At 38.5% G+C, this 21,674-nt stretch overlaps 1 protein-coding gene across 2 annotated transcripts in view; it reads right to left on the bottom strand.

The window, feature by feature from the left end:
• vps8 (VPS8 subunit of CORVET complex) overlaps positions 1-21,674 on the bottom strand; it is a 117,834-nt gene that overhangs the window by 21,457 nt on the left and 74,703 nt on the right. For both annotated transcript variants that reach the window (XM_083522945.1, XM_083522946.1), the window contains exons 40-42: positions 15,389-15,558; positions 11,230-11,419; positions 8,815-8,868 (exon numbers count right to left, since the gene is read on the bottom strand). In XM_083522945.1, coding sequence (XP_083379071.1) covers positions 8,815-8,868; positions 11,230-11,419; positions 15,389-15,558 — 414 coding nt within the window. The remainder of the gene's footprint in view (positions 1-8,814; positions 8,869-11,229; positions 11,420-15,388; positions 15,559-21,674) is intronic.

Here is a 21,674-nt window from a genome sequence, read left to right as displayed (position 1 = left end):
AGTACACTACTGTAGTAGGCTAGGCCATGTCTCAACTTACGATATTTCCTAATTACAATGAGCAAATCGGAACATTTCATCATAAAGCACGGACTACCTGTATATCATTATATCATCTGCTGAGGGAACAAGTTTTTGCATATTTTTTCCTCATTCAGGTTTCAGGGAAACGGACGCACCAGAACGCGGATGGATGCTGAGCTCTGTGCCGCCCCGTTCCTGTCAACATCTGTTCGGATTAGCACTTGAATAAGATTTACAGCCCCAGCTGGCCCTTAATTACAGTAACTTCTGGCATGGAGTGAGAACACATCCATGCCAAACATAAGCCACATGTTTCCTTAATAAACATAGAACACTGCGCTAACGCAACCTCTGTGCCCCTTAAATGGATACGTCATTCAAAGACCTAACAATCAGCGATGAGCTGAAAGCCGGAGAGACGTCGCACGCACCAGTGAGCTTTTATTCATCCATTTAGATCCTGAACAAAAAGAATTCGGGGACTTTCTGAAACCATAGTTTGCATACCCTGATGAGGAATAATGTGCAGCCATGGTGGGGTTTAAAACGGTTTCAATACAGTCCACACAGATTTCTCAATTCAGGAAAAGGAAGAAGTGTTTTTGAATCATTTCTTCTAAAAAAAGTTAGATTTGTAGACCTAGTTAAGATTGTTTTTTTTTCCCCATAAAAAGCTCTTTTTGGCCAAAATGTCTTGGACAAAATCCACAAGCATCTTTCAAGCCAGAAAACCAGGAGTAGTTGAGGGATTAGATGAGAAATTAAAGATCTCCTAATATGGGATGGTGAAATGGGCAGTGCTTGCAGTAAAACAGATAATTAAGGTTTTGTATCGGCAACGATCTGGCGATCCGATACGTATCACTGTACAGGGGTAATGATATGATATTTTGCGATACGTTGCGATACTGTAAGCATGCCGATATATTGGGATATTTCTTATTTTGGAAAAGGATATTATTTTAGGAATGAAATTTCCTAATAATAGGAAAAAATTCCTAAATTTAGAAAAAACTGAAAACTGAAAAACTAACTGCACACATAAACAAAACCTCGACGCTAAATAGACGTTTAACAAAAGTCTGCATACATCTGGGAACTGCATCATGAAAGACCAGTTACTGAAGTTTTGGGAGAGAAAGGCTGTTCTGTCTAATGCTCAACAGTCCTGGGTCTTCATTGTTGTATTTTTCATTTCATGATGTGCCAAATGTTTTTCAATCGATGAAAGGACACAAACAAAACATACTCCAGGGGAAGTTATACCCATAATTGTGTTTACAACTGAGCCCCTGGAAACGGGTGGATATTATTTCTAACATTTGTGCCGTGCCCTTCTGCTAGTACTTCCTGCCACTGTTAAAGTTCAGAGTTAAAAAAACTGCTATTAATTTAGCAATCAGGATATGAACTCAAAATGAAACGACTGCCATGAATCTTGTAAGAAGTACGAGTATCGATATTTTCTTACACCCCCACAGCTAATAGTGGAGAATTCCAAACATCTCTGCAGCAGTCAGTCAATCCAATTTGACATATTGATTGCCTTTGAGTATCTCAAATTACAATTTTAGCAATTAATACATAATGCAACAAGGTTGATAGCTCTGCACTGAAACAAATAAAAATCAATGTGAACACCATACATCATGCACAAAACTAGTTATTACCTACTAACTGATTGAACATCTGCTTCATGTTCTGAGGTGCACCTTCTGATTGCAGTTTTTGTCTGAGCTATGAGTGAAAGATTGTTAGGAGGATGATTGGGCCAAAATTCACTATGTTCACCATTGGCCAATGTGTTTTCCTTTTTTATTTAATTTATTAAGAGCAATGAGAAACCAGACCAAATTAAACCGCAAATGAAACAAAAACATTCCACTCAGCAAAACAGACTACCCACACGTTCCCTCGATTTGTTGTATGCCTCTTTAATTTCCCACTGAACTGTGCAACGTTTAAAGGCTGTCACTTTAAGACAAATACAGTAGCCTTGTGCTGACATTTACAACACCTCCCTGGTGTATCCACATGCAGCCTCGTTAGCAGTAGCACAAGAGTTAAAATATTAATTGAAGGGGAAACTCACAACAGCTTGACCGCAGCGGTGAGCCATCACTCTGAACCCCCGACCAAGTGTAACACCTGTGTGTGTGAAGAAGCTTCAGGAAAGAAAGGCCTTTCTCGTAATGGGGTTGTAGAGTGCGATGCTCGTGACACCACTGAGAGTGGCAAAATGCCTGATGGGAAGTCGCTGTGATGAGTCACTGATTATAATCAGGGAAATAAATCCGCCCCCCATCAGGGCTCCTTTGAAATGAAAATGTGCTCTTTCAGAAAGAAGACCACTTTACTTGAAGGTCTCAAGGCTGTGGCACCTACAAACAAAAGCTTAATTGCAAAAAATGGGACTAATGCATCAAGCTAATGAATTAAATCCATAATTAAAAGTGCAATTCAAAATAATAATAAAAAAATATTTCTTCCCAGACCTGGGGAGAGAATGGCATAATTTCTTAGAAAGTGTGCAAAAGTTTACACACCCCACACTGCTAAAAACCTGCTTTTGTAACTTAACTTAAACCTGAACAAACATCAAATAAAAAAATTGTGAGCTGATTGACTAACAGGATCTACAGAGGATTTTTATTTTCCCATTTAAGCAAGATAAGACATCTCAAAGAATTCGAAATTTGGAGCGGTTTACTCAAGGGTGCAAAATACACTGTAGCGTCTTTCCAAGTAAATCTGTGGAAGCCCATTTTTACAGCTGAAGACAAAATGATACTTAATACTAGGATTTAAAAAGGTTTTGCCCCACGCACATAACACACATTATGCATAGTTGAATTTTCACTTCTGGCAGTATATTTATAAACTAATCCTGTCTCTCAAGAACAAAATATTACAATCTCATTTCTTAAAGAGACGTTTTCCTGATGGGCGCATATGTTGCCCTAAAACCTGTATATATCGTTCAGCATTGATGGAGCCTTTCCAGATGTGCAAGCTGCCCATAGGCACTAATGAACCCCATGTCACCAGAGATGCAGGCTTTAAACTGAGTGCAGATAAGCCGGATGATCCCTCTCCTCTTTAGTTTAGTCTGGAGGATGAGTCAGTCGTAGTTTCAAAAATAATTTTTAAATGTTGATTCATCTGAACACAGAACAATCTCCCACTTTGCCTCATTATAGTTTAAATGAGCTCTTGCCCAGAGAAGATGGCTTTGTTTCTGGGTCATCTTCACATATGGCTTCTACTTTGCATGATGGAGATTTATCCTGCATTTGTGAATGACACAGTGAACTGTGTTTACAGACAATGAGTTCTGGGGGTGTTAGTGAGCCCATGCAGTGATTTTCATTACAGGGTCATATCTGTTTTTAATGCAGTGCCACATGAGAGTCTGAAGATCACAGGCATATATTATTGATTTTTGCCCTTCTCTCTTGCGCACATACATTTCTGCAGATTCTCAGAATCTTTAACTATGTACTGGAAATAATAATAGATTCAAACCTTTCACAATTTGATTCTGAAATTGTTCCACAATTTCTAGAGTTTTCTTACAGATTGGTGAACCTCTGCCTATTTTTTTTTACTTCTGAGACTCTGCCTCTCCAAGAAATTATTTTAATACCCAGTCATGTTTCTGACCTGTTGCCTGTTAACCTACTTAGCTGCAAAATGTCCCTCCAGCTGTTCCTGTTCTAAGAAAAAATATGGGTTTATTAGATTTGCAAATCAATGCATTCTGATTTTAGATACATTGTACACAGCATCCCAACTTTTTTTTTAATTGTAGTTGTATATTCTTTACCCTACTTTGCAAAAGACATTATTCCCAGAGGTCTTACTTGTATAAATCGAGAACCCTGCCCCACTAACCCACATGCCCCAACCTCTACACCTTAACCCAGTATTGTGGAAAGTCTTTGACACTGTATTATTGATTCGGTCTGTTAGTAAAAAAAGATCGGAGACTCCGCACTTTGCGCACATGTGATTTATCAGAAAAAGTCATTTTTGTCATTTGACTAAATTATTTTGGCGAATTAATGTCTTCATTACATAAAAAAAAATACATATTCAATCTACATATTTAATCAGCACAAACAATCTGGCAACACAGATTAGTTTAATTTCTCACCTAATTTACTTATTTGGTTATTTAAATATTGAACTCACCCAGGAATGAAAGACTGTATTAATGTCCTCTTTACTGTGCGTGTACTTGCTCTGACATGGTAGTCTACATTCCTTAAACATTTATCTCTGTTGCTAAACTTGCAGTCACTTTGCAGTGGTAAGCTTTTCCTACGTCTGTATGATAGATCTTACGGTGCAAAAAAAAATACATACATTTAACAGGCGTTCCCAGGCACAGATCATGTAATAAACTCCAGACAAATGTCAGATGCCCTGGAAAAGCTTTCTGCTACTGAATCGAGGAGGAAGCAAAAGGTCTAGTTTTGTAACACGCCAACAGATGGCAGCACAAGGCTGCACGCACAGTCACAGGGAGCACCGACCTTCATAAATAAGTGTGTACTGGTGCTATTTTGACCCCGTGTGCATCCTCGAGTATCTCGCTGGAAACAAATATATCTCATTTGCTCACCCACTCAACTCGACAGATTTGGCGGATTTTCTTCCCCTAGATGAAGATCCAGCCTAAAGGTCACTGTTTTGACACCACTGCAGAGATCCGGCACGAGTAGCAGAAGGTGCTTGACAAGCATCGAAATGAAGACTTCCAGGACACATTCCAGAAGTGTCAGGAACAGTGGGAGCGCTCTATTGATGTGCAAGGGCACTATTTTAAAGGTGATCGTGTAAAAACTTAGATAAATAAAGTACTTTCTTCTAAACAGAGCTAGGCATACATTAGCTGCTCTCAATCAGGTCCAGTGGCCATGGGTCTGCCCATTTTGCCGCTTGCTGTCATATGTGTAAGATTCGACCGATTTTTGTTTACAGAAGATAAATGATTAAATGAAGGTTATTTTTAAGGTAGTTGAAAAGTTATAAACAGTGTAGAGTGAAAAAAATAGGTTTCAATTAATTGTTAATTTAAAGTATAGCGATGCGTAAGAACGTGAAACCCCTAATAACAGGGTTTCTGCAGATATTACAAAGTTAAATTGATAATTTACCATTAATAAAGAAATTTAGGACATACATCACGACATCAAAAACACACACACACAAATACGTTGTTAGCAACTGGCCTTGACCAGCCCTAAATAATTTTTTTCAAGCTAAGTATCGATTAACTTGCACTTGTTTTAATGTCTGTTGAACAATTTGAGAAAATTCCACTCCAATAACAGTTAGCTGAATGGCTGTTGCATGTTGGTTTCAAAACTATATCATTTGCATTACATGGACATCGGAAAATTAAGACCCGTTTAAAATGACTTAAGACCTAAAACAGCAAATGTAAAACTTTTCAAAACCTAAAATTTACAGTTGTACATTTTAGACGTTTAATGACCCGACGGAAACCCTGATTAATAATGTTAATGATGTTCGTATAAAACATAAAACAGATTGTAGCGTGTGTAAGGAGAGACGGCTGCGTTCTGCTGAAGGTCGGTGGAAGCGTGTGGATGGCGTCATGACCGATTTGTGAGATAATCGGACAAATCGCACATTCAGCTGGTGCTGAGCCAGCGCTCACCGTGTGGTAGGGCGGCTGTAATCTGGGAAGCCGTGGGTGTCGGAGTAAACGAACAAATTTCTCTGTCGCTCCTGCTGCATTGTCAGTGCTATGATTAGCTTTCAGAGACTTGACGCAAGCGTTGGAAAAACGCAGCCTAATTACGGCGGTTAATCAGCGTCGCTTGGGTGACGACAGATGGGAATGTCACAAGGGGGAGGACGGAAAAGACAGAAAAAAGGGACTCCAAGGTAAAGCCAGGATAAAAGGACGAGTATAGAAAAGGAAGAGGGGAAGTCAAAGGGGTCACGCTACATATTTTGGCAACCCCCACTTGAAATGAGAATGTGGCCTCACAAGACAGACAAGTGATGAATCTGGTGAGGGAAATGCTGAATGCCCAGCGGTGAGAAAGGAAATCTGGAAACCTGGAAATCTTCAGAGAAAGAAAGAAAATGTAAAAAGAAAGAAAAAAACCACTATGCATCAGCAGTCAGAGATGAAAGAAAAGAGCAAGTGAGTGAGCGAGTGAGAGGCGTCAGGTTAAAGCCATCATAACCAAGCTAATGTTTCATAGATGGGAGTGCAGATGAGAGGCCGACTCTGTTTCACACATGGCTGCGTCTACAAAACAAGTCAGAGTCTCTCTCTCTCTTTACAGCGAGCAGGCGAGCGAGAGCACTGCCCGCAGCATCCTTTCTCCAAACCTGCGCTAGAAATGTTCTGCTCTCAGTGTAAGAAAATCTTGTTCTGTTTTTTTCCTTCCACTTATGCTGTTCTGCATTTTTTTTGTAGATGACTGTATTAGTCTTCATTGAGACAGTGCCCAGTTTTGTACAGAATTCTTTTCAATAATGCGCCGTTAGGAAGAGCCTGATTCTGCCAGACAATCTCGCAGTCGAATCTTCACAGAGGTGCTACAGACCGAGGATCATACATTTTGGTTGGGGATGATCAATGTCACCAGTTTTATTGATACCATTTTTGTATTAACTACTAAGTTAATATACAGCCCATTACACAGAAGCATTTTGGCAGCAGGGATTTAAATACTGTACAATTTCTGGGAGATTGTGGAAAGGTATATTCTGCGCTAATTTAATTGCGCAAATGAATTTTTTTTTTGGTATTATTTTTCGCTGCATTGCTGTTGCGCTGTACTCGTGCTCGCGCGGGCAATCGAGACGATTTTATCCGATTTGCTGACACGTGAAATGTAAATTCCATCTTCAGTGTGGCCTTTCTGCACTTAATTATGTTTTTTGTTTTTTTTAGGTTTATTGATCCAAAATGTTTTGACACATTTTCTTTTGTATCTTTGTGTGATGTTCAGGCTTTAAAATGTATGAGAAATCGTTTCACGGATGTTTATCCACATTCATTTTTATTTCAACGTTAAAAAGATTTTTTTTTAAGGCAAAGGCAGTTTCGTCTATTCCTTAATAGGCAGTTTTGGTCACTTTATTAGAAAGATGAATCTGTGTGACAGGAAATAAAAGTTGTCAAACACACACATGATTCGACTATCAATAGTTTATGGGCAAGAATTGACGATTCTTATTTGACTATGTAAATCCTGACATGGGGGCATCACTAAATAGGTGAAAAATAGTGCTATTTTTAAATCTGTTGATAAATAATGATGGAATTCCTTTTATTATCTTAAACCAGTCTCCTACTTACGATGGAGATACGTTACGACGACTCCTTCGTAAGTCAAAAATATGGTAAGTCGAAGATGGTGCTATGACTGACAGCCTTTCCTGCTTCATGTTGATTTATAATTTTCATTTTCTGCTCTAAACTGATGGCTTTCCTCTTCTTTTTTACACTACCAGCAGGAGACGTACTTGCATGGGAGACATGCTTTTATCACTAAGATTGCTGTTTGAACAGAAAAACACTGAGGTTACTTTACTCTGTCGACCGCTAGCGAGAGTGGGGCATCTCACAGGGCGAGAGATACGTCCCTTTCCAGCTGCACGTCCAACGTCTCCTACATCCTACGCTGCTGCCTGTGGGACGAAATCTTAAATATTTTTTACAATTTTGTCGTATCACTATCGTCATCGTAAGATTGAAAAAAACTTAGTTCGAACCATCAACTTGGGGGACCATCTGTATATATAATCTGTATATATAATCATCCATCTATCCATCTATCCATCTATCCATCCATCCATCCATCTATGTCTGTTGCAACACACTATGATGTATTCAATGATGCATTATTAATACAATCATAATAATAATAGTAATATAATATTAATATAATACCATTAATATAATTTATAATGTCTGTAAGTATTTGTAAATACCCAAGTGGGTACGAGAGGTAAACAGATGACCAATCAGAGTACAGGTTGTATCAGTTTGTGTCTATAAATTGTCATAATTGTAAATCCAAAAAAAAAAAAAAAAAAAAAAAAAAAAAAAAAAAAAAAAGAGATCCCCCGAAAAAAAGCCTTTTAGGGTGAAAAATGATAAGACCCGGTCTTATAATATAATTATTATTATTACATTTAGAATTTAATTACCTGCAATCATATATTGCGTATACTCATGCTGCGACGGTCAGGTCTTTATGATAGATGCTTACGTGTGTACCAAGAGCAGTATGACCTTCAACAATGTTTTATCATGTACTGATATGTAAATGTCATAGTAGTCACGGAGGTCTGTGTACTGTATGCATTCTCTCTGCCAGTAAACTTTCATACACGGTGTCTTGTGTGACTGATACTCCTGGGCACGTATTGGGATGAGACTTTTGTAGTGGTATCTGGCTCAGACAACAGCTAGTGAGCAAAACAGCTTTTTCAGTCCGCATTTTCTATCCCCCCTTTTTCTTTTTTTTTTTATGCTTAAATGCAAGGATTTGTGTTTAAAAGCATTTTTTGCCTTAAAGAAAATCCATCAACCTTGGAGTTGTGAACTTCATATTGAAATAGTGATCTTACTTACCATTAGGCAATTTAGCTTCGCTAAAGATGAAATATTTCCTCTAAAACATTACAGTATTCTAAAATGCCCCAGATTTACATAATAATAATAGTCCGCACACAATCCCATTCTGGATTATAATCCGATCGTTACGATCGCACCATAATCGCAGGCCTTACCTTAATTTGATGAGCGTTGGCGGCGGATCCCCGATGGACGGATGTCACTTTGGTCTGAAATATAAACGAGGGATGACAGGTGAGCACTCTGACACACAGCTGCACTGACAGAACAAGGCAAAAAAAAAAAAAAAAAGAGGGCAGTGTTGAAAAAAAAAACAGATTAGGATGGACAGGTTCAATGAACGGCCCAGGGGGTGGGGTGGTCCGACCTCCTGAAACATCAAACACTTTATCATCACTAGATAAGAAAACAGGAGGTCGTGTCAAAAGTGCTGGAGTCTATCAGCATGGTTTTCACAGTGAAGTGACCAACCATCGTGCTTACAACAACTACAGATCGATTACATTCATAAATGCTTTCTTGTTTGGATTTTTAAGTATTAAACATAAAGATGTCCACCAAATCCACATGCTGTCTTTGCAAACCTTCTAAAGGTGCTGAAATGGTTGATTTGCATATCATTTGCATATTTCTAATGCACGTGAATTAGCAATAAAAATCCATGTGTAGATGGGAATCGGCTATTAGTAGACACTGTTTCCGGTCTGTATTGAGCGAGACATGGACAGCTGGAAGAGATCAAGCATTTTAAAGACAAAAATAACAAGCATACAAGAGATATACAGGATTAAAAGATTAAGTGTTTATCCTAAAATAATTACTTTTTTTTTTAATGGGGGAAAAAACTACAACTGGACAAATATTTGAGGAAATTGAATGCAAAACTTAATCATTTAAAGCATTTGGTAGACAATAATCTACCTTACAATAATCTCAATTATACAACTGAGCAGTTGAAGGTTCAGGGCCTTGCTCAAGGGCCCAGCAGTGCCAGTAGGTGGCGCTGGGATTCGACCTTGTGACCTCACAATCCGAAGTCCAACACCTTAAACACTGCGTCACCACCACTAGTAGTATTTATTTTTACTTTTTTAAGTCGTTGAGATAAAGGTTTTGTTCCACTGATAACTTTATTAGATATCAATCAGTGTGTGAGTCATTAATATCTTTCTAATAATAGATTGTTGTGCTGAGAGGAACAGAGTCTTTTCACATAAACTGAGTTGATTAAGAAAAGATTCTTGTGACAAAAATGATAATAGGAACATTATAGCCGTAATAAATCATAGTCATTTGGAAACTTCATTTGAAGGCAAATCCTTTTGTATTTATACTCAAGTGAAATTTTACAGGAGCACTTTTACTGTAGTAATAATTAACTTACTGTATCTCTACTTTTACCCAAGTAGATGCTTTGTGTACTTCGTCCACCACTGGTTACCACTTCCCAATCTTCCCAATCAATCAGACTAACTCTTTAAACCAGACATGGGTTCACATATTACTATTTTTCAGTAATAACTGTCAAATTCTGACCAAGATATATCTCAGCTAAAGTATTTTTTAACATTGGACATGGTCTCAAAGCAGCTTTTCACAGATAAATAGGTTGAAAAAATCCTATTAAAGAATGTACAATGTAGTGCATGTAAGGTTGTTCCTTATAATTTCATGTTTAACCCTTAATGACCAAACCAGTGGCAAGAAAAAAAAACCCTGAGGCGGCATAAGGAAGAAACCTTGAGAGGAACCGACTCAAGGGAATCCATCCTCATCTGGATGCACTGAATGTTCATTTGTTACAGTTAAATGTTGAAGTGTGCAGTAATAGTGCACACACATTCATGGCAACCTGTAGCGTGTCAAAAAGGGAACAATACAACCAACACACAGATACATAGCATCTAAAATATGCTGGTGAAAGCTTGCTGGCATGAACACACTGCTTCATGCTCTCAGTAGTCATCATACAGATTAAACCATATCAATAAATGATTCAAACACATTTGGCTTTGTAGCAGAGCATGAAGCATTGTTTTGACCAGAAATAGAGTTTCAAAGTCTGCTAAAATGAGCAACATCCACAGCCTGTCTATATATATATATATATTTACATTTTTGAGATGTGCTAACCTACTGTCATAGTGACCCAGATCGAACCATAAAGTTTGCATACAGTACACCAAAGCTTAGCACAAACCAAAAAAAAACCTACACTGGACTACGGGCGCACGCCTCGACACAGCCGTGCATTATGAATGCTTTATGAATTCGCTTCATTCATCATGCCTGATAAACAGTGGCTTCTTGGGAACCTCATAAATCACTGACAACACCTTAACAAGTTAAAGTGACCTACATTAGCACATATATGAATAACAAATAGGGGAATATCAGTGGGTGTGAATTAAACTGTGTATCTGAATAAAAGAAAGTAACCCTGACCATGAAGAAAAAAAAATCTATGTTGAATAATAGACAGTTTAACAGGAGCCTCAGGAATCTCCAAAGCCCCCAGAGAAACACACACAACTAAAACTGTAATATTTGGAATGAATTATAGATCAGACCTGAGCCAGAGAAGTGGATCGGGTTCGGTTTCCGTTGGCGAGCAGGCGGTCTCCAGGACGAGCTCCCTGGCTGGATGTGCACTTATAACAGCTCCACGACTGAACCCGGTCTCCTGCAGGACCGGGATCTTTACCAACGACCCCTTGCTCTTTCCGCTGCAGGCACTGGCAGTGATACAGGTGACCACAGCTGGACAGAGACACAGAAGTACATAAAAATACAAATTTTACTTCTTTGGTTGCTACTTTTTGCATATACAATGGAACCCGGTTATGTCGATGTCCTAGGGGGTCGCCAAAAAGCATCGAGATAACCGATGATCAAGAGAAACGAATATCAATATGGCGGCAGTATATTAAAAATGCTTGAAATGCAAGCACTCTCTCAATGGCTGCTCTTTTCTTCCCAAAGCGCTTCGCGGATTCCCCCCGATCCTGCCGGTGTTCATTCTATGCTTTTGCTGCTCATCCCACGTTCTCCCGTGTGCTGTTCAGCGCCGCGCTTCTACTTTCGCCTCCCGTTCATCGCATAACATTTAACAACAAAAGGCATATGTGCACTAACTAACAGCAGAGATTCACCAGTATACAATACAACACCTGTAGCAGCTGTAAGGTTTGATTTATTACGAGTCCTTCTGCGGCTGCACAGTGCCGATCGACATAACTGACGTTAATTGGCAAATTTTTCCCCCCTAAGTGGGTTCCACTGTATTTGAACAACGAAGACTATTCATAAAAGCATTTGAGTAAATGTACCTCGGTATTGTACATTAGTCATTTTTTGCCTACTCAAATATATAAGCCACTTTAACTCTCTACTCAATTACATTTATGATGCATCAATATACAGTGAGGAAAATAAGTATTTGAACACCCTGCTATTTTGCAAGTTCTCCCACTTAGAAATCATGGAGGGGTTTAAAATTGTCATGGTAGGTGCATGTCCACTGTGAGAGACATAATCTAAAAAAAAAATCCAGAAATCACAATATATGATTTTTAAACTATTTATTTGTATGATACAGCTGCAAATAAGTATTTGAACACCTGTCTATCAGCTAGAATTCTGACCCTCAAAGACCTGTTAGTCTGCCTTTAAAATGTCCACCTCCACTACATTTATTATCCTAAATAGATGAACCTGTTTGAGGTCGTTAGCTGCATAAAGACTCCTGTCCAACCCATACAATCAGTAAAAATCCAACTACTTACATGGCCAAGACCAAAGAGCTGTCCAAAGACACTAGAGACAAAATTGTACACCTTTACAAGGCTGGAAAGGGCTACGGGGAAATTGCCAAGCAGCTTGGTGAAAAAAGGTACACTGTTGGAGCAATCATTAGAAAATGGAAGAAGCTAAACATGACTGTCAATCTCCCTCGGACTGGGGCTCCATGCAAGATCTCACCTCGCGGGGTCTCAATGATCCTAAGGAAGGTGAGAAATCAGCCCAGAACTACACGGGAGGAGCTGGTCAATGACCTGAAAAGAGCTGGGACCACCATTTCCAAGGTTACTGTTGGTAATACACTAAGACGTCATGGTTTGAAATCATGCATGGCACGGAAGGTTCCCCTGCTTAAACCAGCACATGTCCAGGCATGTCTTAAGTTTGCCAATGACCATTTGGATGATCCAGAGGAGTCATGGGAGAAAGTCATGTGGTCAGATGAGCCCAAAATAGAACTTTTGGGTCATAATTCCACTAAACGTGTTTGGAGGAAGACGAATGATGAGTACCATCCCAAGAACACCATCCCTACTGTGAAGCATGGGGGTGGTAGCATCATGCTTTGGGGGTGTTTTTCTGCATATGGGACAGGGCGACTGCACTGTATTAAGGAGAGGATGACTGGGGCCATGTGTTGCGAGATTTTTGGGAACAACCTCCTTCCCTTATTTAGAGCATTGAAGATGGGTCGAGGCTGGGTCTTCCAACATGACAATGACCCGAAGCACACAGCCAGGATAACCAAGGAGTGGCTCTGTAAGAAGCATATCAAGGTTCTGGCGTGGCCTAGCCAGTCTCCAGACCTAAACCCAATAGAGAATCTTTGGAGGGAGCTCAAACTCCGTGTTTCTCAGCGACAGGCCAGAAACCTGACTGATCTAGAGAAGATCTGTGTGGAGGAGTGGGCCAAAATCCCTCCTGCAGTGTGTGCAAACCTGGTGAAAAACTACAGGAAACGTTTGACCTCTGTAATTGTAAACAAAGGCTCCTGTACCAAATATTAACATTGACTTTCTCAGGTGTTCAAATACTTATTTGCAGCTGCATCATACAAATAAATAGTTAAAAAATCATACATTGTGATTTCTGGATTTTTTTTTTAGATTATGTCTCTCACAGTGGACATCCACCTACGATGACAATTTCAGACCCCTCCATGATTTCTAAGTGGGAGAACTTGCAAAATAGCAGCGTGTTCAAATACTTATTTTCCTCACTGTATGTACTTTTTACACCTCTAGATTTCAGTTGGGAATTACTAGTTCTCAGCTCTGAGTTTTCTGTTATGTAACTTTATGTTGTTAAATGTAGCACCAGGGTTCTGGAGAAACGTTGTTTCATTGACTTGACTTATTACATTTTGCAATCAGTCAGTCAGCTCTGAATATTAGGTTTTACTTCATCTAAAATGATTTGCTTTCATTTGTCTATTGAATTAACATGATATTGTAATTTTATTTATAACTAAAGATTACTTATTTTAAAGATTGCTTTACTACTTTTTTTTGTTGACCAATTTGTTTGATTTCATTCTGAAATGTTGTGTAGAATTTGGTTAATGCAGTGTTGAGGTGTACAATTTAATTTGTACTTTGGGAAATAAAAACTAAAATTTGTGCATCTTTAAACCTACATTCAATATGAGCCAAATACACAAGTACTGTTTAAATCAGATACTCAAACTTTTACTTAAGTCATATTGGAATTAGTGACATGTAATGGAGAAAGTTGTGCATTAAGGTATTTATACTTTTCCTCATGCATAATTTTCAGGGACTCTTTACACCTATGCACAATATATACAATATATAATACTTGTGCACAATGCAGTATAAATTCAACAGCACATGGCATTACTGTATAATGTATACATTTAGTATTTTATATATAAATATGGGAACCAAAAAGGTTCTAAAGTTGCACAAAAAGTTACCTAAATACCCCTAAAATATTCTAAACCATATTTTCTTAATCCAAAACAATGTACAAAAATATGCATTTCTGTCTGAATAAAATTATACAAATAAACTTTCTTTCAGCTTCACCCATTAGGGGTCGCCACAGCGGATCATCCGCATGTTTAATTTGGCACGTTTTCACGCTGGACGCCCTTCCTAACACAACCCTCCCCATTTATCCGGGATTGGGACCGGCACTAAGAGTGGCTGGGGTTGATTCCCTGACCGGGGATCGAACCCAGGCCGTAGCGGTGAGAGCGCCGAATCCTAACCACTAGACCACCAGGGGACCCTGAATAAAATTATACAAATATGCTTGTTAATTGTAACATTTCAAAATAAATTATGAATCAGAAGTGAGTGCATACAGTAATGATTTGTTAACCCTTTATAAAATATGATTATCAGCCAATATTATATAGAAATAAATCTATTTGTTTGGGATTATACTCCAATCAGGCATTAAACTATGACATTATGACCAGTGAAGTGAATAACACTGATTATCTCTTCATCATGGCAGCTGTTAGTGGATATATTATGGGATATATTAAGCAGCAAGTGAACATTTTGTCCTCAAAAATAATGTGTTAGAAGCAGAAAAATTGGGAGAGTGTAAGGATTTGAGCGAGTTCGACAAATTGTGATGGCTAGACGACTGGGTCAGAGCATCTCCAAAACTGCAGCTCTTGTGGGATGTTCCTGGTCTGCAGTGGTCTATCAAAAGTGCTCCAAGGAAGGAACAGTGGTGAACCGGCGACAGGGTCATGAAGGCCAAGACTTATTGATGCACGTGAGAAGATAAGTAAGGCGTGTTAATGCTCGATGGGTTCAGAACTGTTTTGCCAGCAAAAGGGGAACCAACACAATATTAAGCAGGTGGTCATAATGATATGCCTGAAAGGTATAAGTTAGTATGCACCTGAATGTTGCAAAAAAGAATTCTGTATCTGAGGTCTGTTTGTACCTAAAGATGATGATCTCCTCCTCACTTTCTTGCCTCCTTTTGTACTGCTGCAGACAGATGTTGCAGTAGTCCTGTCGAGGGTGGAGTCCCCTACTGACGGCCTTCCGCAGGTGAGCCAGAGACCAGTGCAGATCCGAATTCAGAAGATTAGTAGTGGTTTCCAACAGAGTCTGTGAAAGAGGGTGTATAAAATTTTTTTTACATTTGATTTTGAAATATAACCAGGTATATCATGTCATTTTATGGTACACGATGCTCCTGTCATCCTTACAGTGTAATATATATATATATAAAATGCTTATTTTAAACAGTGAGTGAACCCAAAAAGGGCCAGTCATTCAAACAAGTGAACAACCATGTCTTTTTTTGTGCGAGTGTGAAACAGTATTGCTTGTTCGGGAATGCAAAGCAATTAGGGATGTGTGTCTACATAACTGAGGCCAATGGGATTCCCAAAAAAAAAAAAAAAGGGAAAAAACAAATATAACTAGCTTCTGCACCCAAATCAGTCATGGGTGCCAATACTTTAATCTTCACATGACTGGGGATAAAACACAAATGTTCCGAACAGTGAGTGTGTAAGAAAGACAATTTGAACCATATTATCTTTATGGGATCTGAATTACCTTCTGCTCCGTGTGTGTGTTTGTGTGTGTGTGTGTCACAGCTTGAGTGGAAATGGAAGGATGGAGAGAGAGGCTGGGTAAATAAGAAAGATAAAAGGAGGGAAGAGTAGGGGGGAGAGAGAGAGAGAGAGAGAGAGAGAGAGAGAGAGAGAGAGAGAGAGAGAGAGAGAGAGAGCGAGAGAGAGAGCGAGAGAGAGAGAGAAAGAGAGCGAGAGAGAGAGAGAGAGAGAGAGAGAAAGAGAAAAAGAGAGATAGTCACGGCTATCAGACAGGCCTTTCAGCAGCCTTCCACTCCATTTCCTCTGATTGACAGGCTGCAAATTCCCTTCGGTCTCACACACACACACACACACACACACACACACACACACACACACACACACACGCACACCTTGAGGACAGGGCATTTATAAACAGGTGTGCACATACACAATATACCAACACAATAATCTCACTCTCTCTCTCTCTCACACACACACACACACACACACACACACACACACACACACACACACACACACACACACACACACACACACACACACACAAAACCGTAGATAGTCAAACACTTTAAAAGTCTCTTGTTTTCTCACTCAACCACACATTCTCTTTCTCACACACACACACACACACACACACACACACACACACACACACACACACACACACACACACACACACACAGAGTGCTGTAATAATGTTAGAAAAAGCCTGAGGCAAAGCTCTCTGTCTCATCTCAACTCCTCCCTCCATCGCTGATCTCACCGGCCCTCTTTCACGCATTTGAAACACAGCCACGCCACTCTGCCCATCAGACCGCACATGGAGACGGAGAGACGTGCGGTCAGAAGCCAATCAGAAGAGATTTGGATCAATCACACGTTCGAGAGCAACACCTGCGGCTTTAACGAGTTCAACGTCTCCCACTGTGTCTGTGTTTAATAAATAGTTTTACTTAAAATAGTGATCACATCACCACATCAATTCAAGTCTCAGTTTCAATAGAATACACTGGAAATCAGGGGTCTCCAAACTTTTTTCTGAAAGCTACATACATTTTCCTTTCTTTAATGGGGGCCGCGGTCGGTCTGTAACAGAAAATAACATGGGCCGGAGTGACTAGCAGTAATACTGTGGAGATTTTATTATGATTTTAAATATACTTATTAGGACTCCTTGTGCTAGATTAGTTTATTCTTTTGTGAGCAATACTTTTCAAGAGATATACAGCTTATTAAAAAAAAAAATTTTTTCATATTCATTGCTCTCAAAACTAAAACATTTATTTACTTATGCATATGCAAATGGTTAATAAATATATGCATAAGTATATATATATATATGCATATGTAAATTGTAATAACTAGAGGTCGACCAATTTCACATAGCGATAGCTAAATTGGGTCATATTTGCAGATAACCGATTAATTTGATAGTTCTAAAAATGGATACTGGATATAAAAACTAATCAACATAACCATGTAAAAAATACTGAAGAAAAAAAAACTACTGAATCTTGAAAATGTGCTAACGAAAATAAATATATTAATTAATAAATATAATTATAGAATTAATAAATGATAAATAATTAATAGAATATAGCACTGTACAGCGCCGCATCTCATGTAAAAAAACAAACAGCACATCGCGTCAGTGATTCACCCCCAGAGGCCGCTCTCGTGATTACAGCGGATGGGAAGCCGGAAAAACTATCAACATGGATTTTTGCTGATAGCCGATAGTTCCAGCAATCAACTATCGATGCCTTAATAACTAAGAGAAATTTATGTTTGAAGGCAAAATTTTATTATCACATACAGATATGATATAAGTAAAACTAAAAATATGTCTCTGGCATTGTTCAGCGGGTCGTTCCAATGTGGGGGCCGTAGTTTAAGGACCCCTGCTGTAATGTAACGGAATCTCACAGTTGAATTCTTAAATCTGATTGGTCAGAAGGTGATGAATCATTTCCTAAACAGCAGCTCTGAAAGCACAGCTTTAATGTGTATATCAATGCCCTTAGGTTTAATATATTATGGGTTCTATAGCAACAACTCGTTCACAAGCACATATATAGAAAAGATTACTTGTTCATATAGAGATTTTTGAATGAGAGCTTCTGGATTAAAGACCGGAGTGAAGACCATGCGTGCTGGACAAGACTAAACCTGGGACGATGTCAAGCATTTGTGAAAGTGTGTATTATTTAAAACTGAAAATGTGAATGTCAATTAAACAGCATAAAGCAGAAACACACTGACCTGCTCTAAAACACATTCTACTACATTTATGAAAAGCAGCTGGAAAAGTTTCAGACAATATAACAGATTTTAAGGTTCGAGGAAAGAAAGCATACTAAAGCACTAGTATTAAAACAAGCATGCATATTTCACTGTGTATGTTAGTGTCAGATTCTAGTGCTCAAGTAGACTTTTCATGTCAGTGGGCAGTACACACACTACTGTACTACACTGAGAACTTGATGTTGGCTGGTGGTAAAGTATGCTATTATGCATCAATGTTAGTGTGTGAGTATAAAAGCAGACTTTTAAAAGTATGCTAGTCTGCACTACCCTCTATAAGTATGCTATTATAAAACAATTCTATGTTAGCGTGCGAGTATAAAAGTATGCTGGTTTGCACCATTGCTAGTGTGCGAGTATACAAGTATGCTAGTATACACCAATTTGTGTGTTAGTGTGTGAGTATACAAGTATGCTTGCATGCTGTAACTTTTAAAAAATATGCTAGTACGCACCAATGTATGTTTTGTATGTTAGAATGCAAGTATAAAAATATGTTAGTATGCACCATTGTTAGTGTTTTGAGCGTAGCCAGTATGCATCAATGTATATGTTAGTATGCAAATATTAAAGAATGTTAGTATACACTGTTGTTAGTGTGCAAGTATAAAAATATGTTAGTATGGAGCAACGTTAGTATAAAAGTATGATAGTATGCAACAGTGTATGTGTTAGTAAGTATAAATGTTTGCTAGCAGACACCAATTTGTGTTAGTGTGCAAGTATAAAAATATGTTAGTATGGAGCAATATTAGTATAAAAGTATGCTAGAATGCATAAATGTATGTTATTGTGTGAGTATAAAAGTATGCTAGTATGCAACAATGTATATTTTTGTGTGCTGGGATAAAACAGCATGCACCAATTTATGTGTTAGAGTGCAAGTATACAAGTATGCTAGTATGCGCTAATGTTAAAGTGCGAGTATAAAAGTATGCTTGGATGCACTGTGTTACTGTGAAATATAAAAGAATGCTAGTATGCAACAATGTAAGTATGTTAGTATGTGAGTATAGAAGTATGTAAGTAAGCACCAGTGTGTGTTTGTGTGCAAGTTTAAAAGTATGCTCCATGGAAGTATGCTAGTGTGAAAGTATAAAAGTATGCTAGTATGCTAGTGTGCGAGTATAAACGTATGCTAGTATGCACCAATGTATGTGCTGGCATAAATATTCTATAGTGCCACTATTTTGTACAAATTTTGAGTAATAATAATCACTAGCATACTTGCAGCACTAGCAAATTTGCATGCTGACATACTAGCTTCCTTGTACATGTATGTATGGTAGTGTGCAACAATAAATATCTGGTATTGTGCTAATAATAAATTATGCTAGTATGCGCGCCGGCTTACTGGGACATTATCATACTTGCATGCTTGCCTACTTGCACACCTAAACACATACCAGCAACAATGAACGCTTGTTAGTGTGCAAGTATGAAAGTATGCAGTAATGAATATATGAAAGTCTGCTAGGATGCAACAACGAATACTTATTAGTCGATCAGTATGAAAGTTTGAATATATGCATGTATTCACATGTGCTAGTACCCAACAATATATGCTAGTATAAACATATGCGAGTATGCATATTCATGCCGGCATACTTGCATGCCAGCCTACTGGCACACAGCATATTAGCATACTTACATACTAGAATATCTATACAATGGATGCTAGCAAAAAAGAGCTAGTATTGCTAGTATGCAATCCATAATGAACATTAGGAATGTAGTGCGAATGAATACTTTCATTATACAGATATTTTCATAGGAATGAATAATGTACATTAATTAATTGATTGATTTGTTTGAAAGTATAAAACAGTAGGAAAGCATGCAGGTATCCATGCAGGTATCCTCGTATACTGAGATACCGTCACTTGCATGCTCACTCGCATATTTAAAATCAACAGTGTTTATTGAGAAAAATGCAACCTCTCAATAAACACAGGAAATATAAAAAAAAAAATTTTTCCAGAGGCACAGAAAAGCGGTTCTGTCAGAGATAACACAGCTGAAGAGTAAAACGAGCCGTAACCGCTCCTTGAACTCATCACTTTCTCCGACTCAAAAGTGTGCTGTTGCTTCTCACGGTGCACGACAAGGAGGGAAAGAGCAGACAAAACCAAACAAAAGGCAAATGTTTGATGTCAAAAAATCTGTAAAGCAGTTTGGCATGAATATTTTAGCAGGAATGCGAAGACTCGTGCTTTATTAAACAACTCAGTGTGAAGGTAAAGTAAATAATTTTCCTTTTAAAAATAAAGGACAGCTGAGAGGAATGTCGTTAAAACTGGCAACAAAAACTGTTCCATTGAATTTGCTCGCTGTCATAAAGTGAAGACAAAATGACGTTTTGCAGACTGAAAATTGAAAAGTCTGCTGAAATTAAAACCGCAAAATCAAACAAAGAAATGTTTGTGTGTGTGTGTGTGTGTGTGTGTGTGTGTGTGTGTGTGTGTGTGTGTGTGTGTGTGTGTGTGTGTGTGTGTGTGTATATATATATATATATATATATATATATATATATATATATATATATATATATATATATATATATATATATATATATATACAGTGAGGAAAATAAGTATTTGAACACCCTGCTATTTTGCAAGTTCTCCCACTTAGAAATCATGGAGGGGTCTGAAATTGTCATCGTAGGTGCATGTCCACTGTGAGAGACATAATCTAAAAAAAAAAAATCCAGAAATCACAATGTATGATTTTTAAACTATTTATTTGTATGATACAGCTGCAAATAAGTATTTGAACACCTGAGAAAGTCAATTTTAATATTTGGTACAGTAGCCCTTGTTTGCAATTACAGAGGTCAAACGTTTCCTGTAGTTTTTTACCAGGTTTGCACACACTGCAGGAGGGATTTTGGCCCACTCCTCCACACAGATCTTCTCTAGATCAGTCAGGTTTCTGGCCTGTCGCTGAGAAACACGGAGTTTGAGCTCCCTTCAAAGATTCTCTATTGGGTTTAGGTCTGGAGACTGGCTAGACCATGCCAGAACCTTGATATGCTTCTTACAGAGCCACTCCTTGGTTATCCTGGCTGTGTGCTTCGGGTCATTGTCATGTTGGAAGACCCAGCCTCGACCCATCTTCAATGCTCTAACTGAGGGAAGGAGGTTGTTCCCCAAAATCTCGCAATACATGGCCCCGGTCATCCTCTCCTTAATACAGTGCAGTCGCCCTGTCCCATGTGCAAAAAAAACACCCCCAAAGCATGATGCTACCACCCCCATGCTTCACAGTAAGGATGGTGTTCTTGGGAAGGTACTCATCAGTCTTCTTCCTCCAAACACGTTTAGTGGAATTCTGACCCAAAAGTTCTATTTT

Source organism: Silurus aristotelis, assembly GCF_946808225.1.
Source record: "Silurus aristotelis genome assembly, chromosome: 20".
In the NCBI taxonomy this organism is placed as follows: Eukaryota; Metazoa; Chordata; class Actinopteri; order Siluriformes; family Siluridae; genus Silurus; species Silurus aristotelis.
This window is presented reverse-complemented; position numbering and strand designations above follow the sequence as displayed.